Source organism: Perca flavescens, chromosome 5 (assembly GCF_004354835.1).
Source record: "Perca flavescens isolate YP-PL-M2 chromosome 5, PFLA_1.0, whole genome shotgun sequence".
Taxonomy (NCBI): Eukaryota; Metazoa; Chordata; class Actinopteri; order Perciformes; family Percidae; genus Perca; species Perca flavescens.
Window position 1 is genome coordinate 25,915,616 of NC_041335.1, and position 10,258 is coordinate 25,925,873.

At 38.6% G+C, this 10,258-nt stretch overlaps 1 protein-coding gene across 1 annotated transcript in view; it reads left to right on the forward strand.

The window, feature by feature from the left end:
* Positions 1-4,786, forward strand: part of LOC114555595 (transducin-like enhancer protein 4) — a 41,094-nt gene extending 36,308 nt beyond the window's left edge. Inside the window, exons 19-20 of the mRNA XM_028578106.1 lie at positions 1,244-1,320; positions 1,786-4,786. Coding sequence (XP_028433907.1) covers positions 1,244-1,320; positions 1,786-1,893 — 185 coding nt within the window. The 3' untranslated portion in view covers positions 1,894-4,786. The remainder of the gene's footprint in view (positions 1-1,243; positions 1,321-1,785) is intronic.
* Positions 4,787-10,258: the final 5,472 nt, after the last annotated feature.

A 10,258-nucleotide genomic window follows, 5' to 3' on the forward strand; every position in this document is an offset into this window, starting at 1 on the left:
CCCACAAAAATGTGCAAAGTAGCACTACTTTGGACTGTCTTTGACTTTGAATAAACAAACGACAATTCCCGAATTTAAGGACGTTTCAGAATCCCACACATGTAAAGCACACCCACAGACAACAAGTGCAGACAGAGTGTGATGCCACTTATAGGCAGGTTATCTATCTAATATCTGTATGTATGTGTGTCCGTGTTTGGGGGGGAAGGTAACGTGCACATCACACGCAGACGCCACATGCAGAATGCTTTACAAGAGCAGGGGGTGGAGGGTGGGGGGTGTTATAGCCTTTGACTCTTTTCCTGCATTTATTATGCATTTATATCTATTAAATATCTGTGAGCTGGCAGACCATAACATAATCCCTGAGATGATTCCTTCACATCTCAGAGTTGAACCGGGCAGACACAGCACCCTGGGTCAGGTTTTAAATCGAATCGAATCGTAAATCGAGTTTTTTATTATAAAATAAAAAAAGCAGCAATACCACAGACCAAGCAATCGCCCTTTTCAAACAGGCACATTTTCAATGGGCTCTGTACTAGTAGTATCAAATCCTAACAAGAGTTATCTCAATACACTTTACAGATAGAGTAGGTCTAGACAACTTCTATAATTCACAAAGACCCAACAATTCCAATAATTCTCCCGAGAGCCAGCATTTAGTGCAACAGTGGCGAGAAATACTTCCTTTTAGGCAGAAACCTTGAGTGGTGAAGAAAAACTTACTTTTAGGCAGAAACCTCGGACAGACCCAGGCTCTTGGTGGGCTGGCGTCTGCCAGTGATGGTTGGGGGTACGATGAACAGTGGCAATTATAGTAACAATAAAGATAATGGAATTGTGACTAGAAATAGTAGCTGTAGTAATTCCGTTGCACACCGTTCTGAGGAAACATGTCGTTCAACCTGAAACCCGTAGCAAAATGGTGCGCACCGTTGTCATCTTCTTCTACTTCTATTGAATTTTATGGCGGTTGGCATATATAAGTGTGGAATTACTGCCATCTGCTGGACTATCCCTTGCCCCATCTATTCCAACATTGCCATGGCATGTGTGAAAAGACGCAAGACAGAAATGTTCCTGAATGTAGTGCTTGTGTGAGTTGTGAAAATCAAAGGTTATCTACCGGGAACTATGTCTGAAAGAGGCTGTGAAGCGCATTTACTGTAATTGAGACATTAAAATTTAGGGCACATATTTTTCCCTGATGTGGCCTAATGTAGTTTGTCATCCTCTGCAGGGAAGTGGTTTGTGAGCACAGGAAAAGACAACCTGCTCAACGCATGGAGAACCCCCTATGGGGCCAGCATATTCCAGGTAAGTGTGGAAGAACGTAACACAACAACATATACATCCAGGCAGCTGAGAGGCCAAATACAGTACAGTATGATTACTAGAGTACTGAGTACTGATTTTACGGAATTGCAAGTCTTCAACACCTTTCAGCTTTTTTGAGGTAGAAGGTCAAACAAAAAGTTAAACACACAAGTGGAGTTGCTGAATACAGCAAAATCAGAAATCTTAAAGGTAAAAGTAACTGTAGGCTATATGAGGGGCACAAACATTTGAACAAGAAGCCTTTATTGGTGTTTAGAAAAGATACAGTTGCAGTGTGAGCTAAATGTGCACTCTATACATATATTGTGGACTGACTGGACGGAGAAATAAATCACATCTACAGTTCAACACCTGTCTGTCACACACATGGCCTTCATCCCTTTTTGGCTTTTTCTCAGTCTGTGCATCTTTTACATTTTCACACATCTTTTATTCCCCTTACAGTCAAAGGAGTCGTCCTCAGTGCTGAGCTGTGACATCTCCACAGATGACAAGTACATTGTGACGGGCTCAGGAGATAAGAAAGCAACTGTCTACGAGGTCAACTACTAGGAAGGCTCGACCACTTCCATTCAGGCACTCTGCGGTGTCACCAACACCTATGTACAATTCTTAATGTATAAAATGGATTTGAATGGAACTAACCAAACAGACTCTTGGACAGGAGCGTTTTTCAACTTCAAAATGAAGAAGCAGAACCTAGCAGAGATTTTCTTTTTTTTTCTTCTTACTTGTGTCTTCTTAATTGTCTTACTTTGTTGTTATTGTGAGGATGAATGAATGTCCATGTGCACTGAATCTAGAGAGGATACTTTTGGCTATATAACATTCCTAAACTTTTAGGCCTCTTTTTTTACCAACATATTTGTACAGATAAGCAGCTACAACACAAGTGTAGTTGTTCACATGCTTTCCTTTCGTACTTTGTTATACCTGAAGGCTATAAAAACATTGTGGCTGGATCATTCCCGGCTGACACCAGAACATTTTCTCTGAGATCTTCCAATTTGGCACAACATAAACATACTTACCTAAAAATGGCAACACTTGAAAGGGTTACTATTGGTTCTTGTAAATATTACAAAGAATTTTCTCTTTTAAAACTTTGTTTTTCTGTTCAGAGTCTGCTGCCAAACTTATTCCACACCCTGATATACTGTTTATGTGCTTAATTGCATCTTTAAGGGGTGTAGCTTTCATTTTTGTAGATGCACATGACAAACACACAACAACTATATCCAAGGCTTTATTCAGTAACAACTTCCTGTGGATAAATTGTATTGTTCTGTGTTTTGATTGACCTGGACAGCTTGAATTACTACTGTAAATGCAGTGTTGCCATTTTTTTTTATTACATTTTGGTTCTGTTTCCTGCTTGCTTTCAGGCACTTCATGTTAATACCTCATACCAAATTTGCCTTTTTTAAATGTTAATACACTTTTTGTTTGTTATGTTTGTCTAAATTAGTAAAATCAGCATTCCACATGTGAAAAACATCACATTTTCATTCCATAACAAATGCATGCTGAACATAGTGATTACACAAACAAAATACAACATGTTGATTAGTGAGCTGTACAGGTGCTAGTAAGCTGATTATGTTGCCAGACTTTATGCTAAGCTAAGATAACTGGCTATAACTTCATATTTACCTTTCACACGCGAGTGTGTAGATCTCCTCATCTAACTCTCAGCAAATTATCACTCAGTCACTGCGTGTGTGTTTTTGTGTGTGTGTGTGTGTGTGTGTGTGTGTGTGTGTGTGTGCGTGTGCGCTGCGACCCAGTGGGAGTTGATCAAACAAACTCACAAGATTGCCCTCGGTCCCCTCACTACTGTGTGACCTTTGCTCTTGGTTCTGCCCCCTCAGTTCAGACTCCTCTGGATGCTCACTGGATTCTGTGTGACAGATTTCAGTGAAACTGTTTGATTGGTGTTTGGAGGTCAACCAGCTCTTCATTTCCTGCCTGGAGTTTTATGTTTAGACTTTTGGAAACTTTTCTGAAAAACAAGTGGTCAACAATACGCTTGTGATTTCTCTTGGATATACTTCTATCGGCTTGTAGAAATAACACAGTGCCTTTATGCTGCTGCGCTTCTGATTCCATTTCGTCCTGCTGAGGGTTCAACTACACAGCGATGAAACGAGATGGACTCTGCTATTAGGTTTTTAACAAAATACTGTTTTTGAGTTCAACATTTAAGGATGAATTTTATTAAAAAAAAAAAATAATAAAAAGATCAGTCATGAGCAAATTAACACAAACGGTAACCCAGATTATCCAGTCCAATTTGTATCGATTGTCTGTTGTTCACTTTGAAGTAATCAGGACCAAACTCCTCTTTGTCGCCCGCTTTGCTTAACAAATGCATGGGATGGAAAATATACTATTCATGGCTACTGCTGTCTCAGTCTTTGTCTTGTCTTTTTGATTGTTTGAAGTATGGTGCCATTAACTACAAGTTTTTGAAGCTACAATATTCTTCACCGTACTTTTTCTTTCTGCTTTCAAGCTTTGTTCTTATTGCTATTGCATTTCTGTTGCATAATCCCCATGCCCAAATGGCACTCACCTCACTTGTATTGTTATTTTAATCCCAGGAGTGGCATATTATAGCTTTATCTTCCAGTTCTAGACTCCTTGAGTGCAAAAGACGTGCTCAACCTGTAAATCAAGAAGGAAAAGCAGGTAGCAATGAGCCAAGAGAGATTTCCAGGTTTTACTGTTTATGGGATTAAAATAACATAAGGATTGGTTACTCTCTCTGATTTACTTTTCAAACTGATGAAGGGTGCAGTGTTCATACCTAGTTCTAACCTGCCTGACACCTAACTTCCTGTCTGATAATTTTACTGTAGGTCTGAATAGTATATTAAAATCAGAAAAAGATCAGTATGTGTGAGTCTGGGACACTCATGCAAGTATTAAGTCTTCTCTAGGTTTCTGAGCATGCCCTTCTCGAGTTAAATGCCAATGAGAAACCTATTTAAAGATTGCCATTTCTTTTTAAAATGTCTTTAGGATATTTTTGTGGCTGTGACACAGACGTAATCAATTTGAGTTGAGAAACTACTGATAATAACTGCACTGGTGTGAATGTAAAGGGATATTTTGCAGCAAAGCCACTGAGACTAAGTCTAATGAGTTTGATACAGGAGGGACCCTATGTAAGATATTACACTGTTATGACTGATATTTTTGTAATTTCTTTGACAGACACACACAGTGACACTGTACTGTGTTTGTTTTTCACAGTGTTTGCCTTATTCTGTGCTTTCTTTCTAAATTTGAAACATCTCTGTGTTTGCTGCAGTCAGCTATACGCTTTCAAATTAAAGTGACAATTTGTTCACCTTGCTGTCTTTGACTTCTCAGCTGCGTTTTCTGCTAAATAGCTACTGTGCGGCCTATGTCCCCATTAATAATAGGAAAATATAAAATACACAGGTAATACTTATGTCAAAAGTCATACCTTAATGTTAATTGTGTCATCTGATTGCTACAAGTTAGCTGGCTAACATGACCTGATACAGAAATTATTTACATGCGTACAATAATGATGTGTAGAACATACTGTATAGCTTGACTGAACTCATGGCGGTGTTGTACATTTACTGTAAACATGTATTAATTCAAGCTTACAGTGGAAAGAAACTTCCTGATGTTGAGTTTTTTCTTTCCTCTTCAATACAAAATGCCTTTGCTCTCTTTTTTCTAGTCTGTGATTGATTTTATTAAATTATTGTGTGGAGTTGTTGTCTGATACTTTCTGAGAAGTTCTGCAACAATGATTCCAAATGTTGAAGAAAAATATATCCAGTGGAAGCAGTACTCAGACCTTTTACTAATGTAAAAGTAGCAATACCACAGTGTAAAATACAAGTGAAATTCATTCAAAATTCTAAACTTTTGTTGAAGTACAAAGTATTACCATCCAAATACACCAAAAGTCAAACGACTGATTATGCAGATGAGCCTATATCAGTATCATATATTTAATATTGGATTATAATTATTAATGCATTAATGTGTTACCATCACTTTAATGTTGTAGCTGGTAAAGGTGGGGCTAATTCTTTAAGTTAGTTCATTTTTAAGTTTAATTTAAGTTTTTACATGCTGCTGGGTAGCTTGTAAATTCACTAAAATAAAATAAAAATCAATAACGTTCAATAAAGTCTTATCTTAAACTATAATATATCATAATTTGTTAATTTGTTAATTATATTTTGTATTATTAATCAGAATCTGTAAAGTTACTAGTAACTTCAGTTATTAATTAAATTAAGTGGAGTAAAAAGTGCAATATTTGCCTCTGAAATGTAGTGAGTGGAAGTAGAGAGTAGCATGAAATGGAATTACTTAAAGTACATGTACCTGAAAATGTTACTTAATTCTACTAGATTAAATGTACTTCGTTACCTTCCACCACTGAGCATATCTGCATTTCTGTGGGACAGGCAGCTTGTGCCCCATGTTGGTTCAACTGACACACATTTAGTTTGACTCCTCTACTTGCCCAGCTGAAGTAAATGACCTTGTTTTTCCTCCGTGGTGTTATGGTGTGTATAAAAGAAGGATTTTCTGTATCTTCAAAGAGTATTCATGGTATTACGATGATCATATGAAAAAGGATTGGGGGTGTGATGGATTTATGACACATGTTAACCTATACTCAGTGACAGCAGATTCCTAACCCCCTGCAAAAAAGGTATTACATGTTCATGACACAACACTTGACTTCTCCACTGGTCTCTACATATTTCATTCCTTAATTCACACATTTGTGTATGGCAACCTTTTAATGGACTCATTAACAACCGGCCTCTTTTGTGCATGCCCAGGGCATTAATATTCTAACAGTTTCCTTGACAATCTAATCCTACTACCACACAATTACACTGGCTACAGCCTACTGTCAGCCAAAGCAGACATTTAATTTGGCATCAGGTTATAGCTTTCTGCCCGTGAAATAAACTTGCCGCACTGTCTCATGGCCAAACAACCAGAACAAGAACTTGCCTCTGAATCGTCTCTACACTTGAGCAGAAAGCAGATGCTTCAATATTAAGTAGCCATGTTATATCTGCTGAGGCTATTGAGTTCATTCCAATGACTTGACTGGCAGTTTTAAAAAAATGTGGCTTTTATCACTTTTTCTACATTCACTACAAACAAACCTGTATTTAAAAAAACTATTAAATACAGACAGTAGTACCAGTACTGGATGTGTACAAAACTAATATCACATTAATTGTCACTATTAATCTTCAATGTCCTCTTTAAAGTAATGTGACAAAACTTTGCCAAAAAAAGCTATGGATTTTGACTGGTAGTTTTGTTAGAGGCATACTCCACATCCATATTAAGTGAGCTACAAAACAGGGGTTTCAGGTGTTTCAGTGTGGCATTTTAGTGCAAGCTCACAGGTCAACGCATGTCTCTGTCTAACCTCCTATTGTGAACGTGCTGTGTTCACGCAGAGCACAGCGCTGGACTGTTGAAGTGGATTAAGTGATCTAAGTGAGGGCTGTGGAGGAGGACGCTCCAGCATTACAGTAAATGATACTCCTGTTACAGCTCTCCAACCGGCACTTCAAACAACCAAAAGTGGGAGAGAAGGAGGAAAGGTGGGGATGCAATGTGGGAATGAGCCAACCCTACTTTAACATGTTATATCAAGAGCACTTGCAAATTGCCCACTTTCCTGACAGACATAGACGTTGGATTAAACAAACAATAGCAAGATGACTTTAGCGTTTATGTGTTGCATCACATTGCTGGTAGATTTGGCTCATAAAGCTGCAAAGATAGAATTTACTTCTGCACACTTGGATGTTAAAAGTATGCATGTTTGTGACCACTGCTGTCTGCTGCCATAATGTTTGCAAAGTGCCACTTTACATAACATTACAATAGTCTACCAACTTCAGAGCACTGTGAGAATCACTCTTAATGAATTCACTTTTAGAGCACTGACAGCACACTTTGGAGTCTCCTAAAGAGGATTATAGATGCAACGGAGTGAATATTTACTGCACTTCAAAACAAAGTATGTCAAGCTCTCCTTCAGAACACAGCTCAGTACAAAAGCATTGAACAAGAGTCTACACTAGCCATGTAGCAGCACTGTGAGGTTGTACTTAAGCACAGATGCTACCATTTGGCAGATTTAACATGTACACCATCTAGTGTAGCGTGCTAACATTTGAGAATTAGGACTAAACACAAAGTACAGTTGAGGCTAATGGGAATATTATAGGTTTTGAAGGTATTCTGTCATAAACCAAAGTAATAGAATAATAATTAAACATTTAACCTGATGATGGTGCTGTATGGCAAGTTAAGGGATCACCAAATGTATTACAAATCATCCCGAGGGCAACATGAATGCCTGAACCACATTGTATGGCAATTCATTCAATAGTGGTTTAAACATTTCATTTAAAACCACAAACGTCAACCTGATGGTGGCGCTTGAGGAAAAGTCAGGGGATCACCAAAGTCAGCAGGCTTTCTCCTCTGGGAATCACGAATGTCTGTACAAAATGTAATGCCGATCCGTCAGTTGTAGAGATATTTCAGTCTGGACCAAAGTGGTGGACCAACCGACGGCCAGATAGATATTGCCAGAGCTAGAATAGCTAAAAACAAGACACAAAGCTCTCCTTCGCAGCTCACTGCAAAACTTTATATACAAATGTGCCATAACATCACAGAATAATGCCCTTTAAACCCGAGGAGTCTGCAAATTGCCATCCAAACACCCAATGCAGCAGCTGATTTTAGTAACAGCTAATCAGTAAAATCAGTAAAGCACAAATTACAGCAGCATCCAACATAAAACACATCAGATGCTATTTTATCACCAGTTAGTGCTCATTCAAAACCAATCACTACATCAGCAGAGCCTTCTTGCCCTTTCTTGGCTCTTGACAGATTAAACCACTTAAAAAAAAGCTCTTTCTTTTGGCACAGTACGAGTTGTGGTTGCTAAGATATTTTTTTAACCTAACCTCACCTGATAACAGGATTGGGGATGTTAGTGAACAACACCATTCCTTTCCAGCTACTGTGCTTTGATCATAGAACCTCAGCTGAACTTATAATCATTGGTCATTCTTTTGAAGGGGTACATACTGTAAAATCCCAGGAGAAAGCGGTGGATATGCTGCTGTGTTTCTTTGGTCTTTTATTCCCTTAGAAAACCCATTTTGTACAAAAGGGACAAAGGGACTGGAAATGCTAGGAATATTTTTCACTTTGGTGGCTTTTATACTCCTTTAGTACACTGCGGGCAACTTAATAACTTTGGCCAAATACAAAACATTACTTTATAACCAAAAATTGGAGAAACATATGGCTAAAATGCACCAACAGGATTTTTCACACATCGAGGTGTGCAGCAAATACATTAACAACTAACTTGCCAGACAGTAGCTCAGCGTGGCATTTTATAGCATGGCATTAGAAAAGAAAGTTTGTCACAGTGCTGGCATTTCTGCCCACTGTGTCACATTAGTGGAACACCAGGATGAAAGCTCATTTCTGTCAGTCCCTGTCCCCACCAAAAATATAAAATAAATGATGCTCCCAGTGCTGCAAAAATGTGTCTTACTACAGTGGGAGGATTAAACCTACAGTATGAAAGGAAATTCCTGTGAATAGAGATGTGTTTCTTTAGTGCAGGGACAGTTCATGCTATATGTTCAGGATGCACTTTAGAGTATTTTTAATGGGATTATATAACAGCTGTAAGGCTCATAGTATTCTCTTTTACGGTCTTGTATTGCATTCAAACAAATCTATCCTTGTCATATCTGACTTATGTATTAATATCTCCTCCCATTTCTCACCTTGCCCGTCTCATCATAACTGTGAAAGAGATTGGATCATGGTACATACGAGGGAGCACGTCCATCAGCTTATCTGGTGGTGATCCTGTAATGAGATGAAAGATTTGTAAGGAGCTTTATACTTTTGAGTGATTCAAAGGGACATTTCTCACAACAACTGATGCTGCTTACAATTTCCTGCCCTATTACAGGGTGGACTAATGATTAATTCATGTCCCTACCGTCTTTAAGAGGTTGTGCCCGTTAGTGGGCGGGAGGGGGGCACACTCTGCGGAGCTTTGATATCCTACATTTATTGCCTGGTCACACATTAATGACTTCTTTGAGCTGTAAAAACGAGCATCATTATCCCTTTTCACAAAGGGAAGGATGAGAGATTTCAGCTCAGCTTGTATAAAGACAGGGGCCTGTGTGTGTGTGTGTGCGCACGCGCATGTGCGTGTGTGCGTTTGTGTATATATGTGTGTGTGTGTGTGGGAAAGGATGGAAGAAGCAGCTTTTTTGTGTACTGTTCAAACCAAACAGCAATTAAGGCTGTTGAAACAGGTTTTATTAAATAAATGTAATAAGTCTGTACAGTAAAATGTGCGCATTGCCTCTTGATTTATTCATTTGAAATGGGGTTTATATTGTACTCCCATACATTTGGGGTACTTGCAAGAGACTGAGATTTCCTGACTTTAAGTTAGTATGTGTCAAGCTCCAAGCAAAGCCGGATCCCACATTTCCCATAATGCAACTAGGTAGCATCATTCATTAGACCCTTCCTTCTTTGATAATGCCCATGTCTTTCAGATTCCACACCCTCTGTTTATAACACATGTTTGAGCAGTTAACTCTGATGACATTGTCAGGGTTATTCCCCAGACTTTAGAAAGCTCCCTCCAGAGTTGTAGCTACGCTCCATGATGAGTAAACTGACCTTCATATGTAAAACTGATGGAGTGTTCCTTTAAATTGAATTCATCTTACTGTAAGACTTAGACTTGACATTGTTTAAAATTCTTCCAGTTCTGTAATGCTGTTTGTCTAAACACAACCAGCACTACAGGTACTGC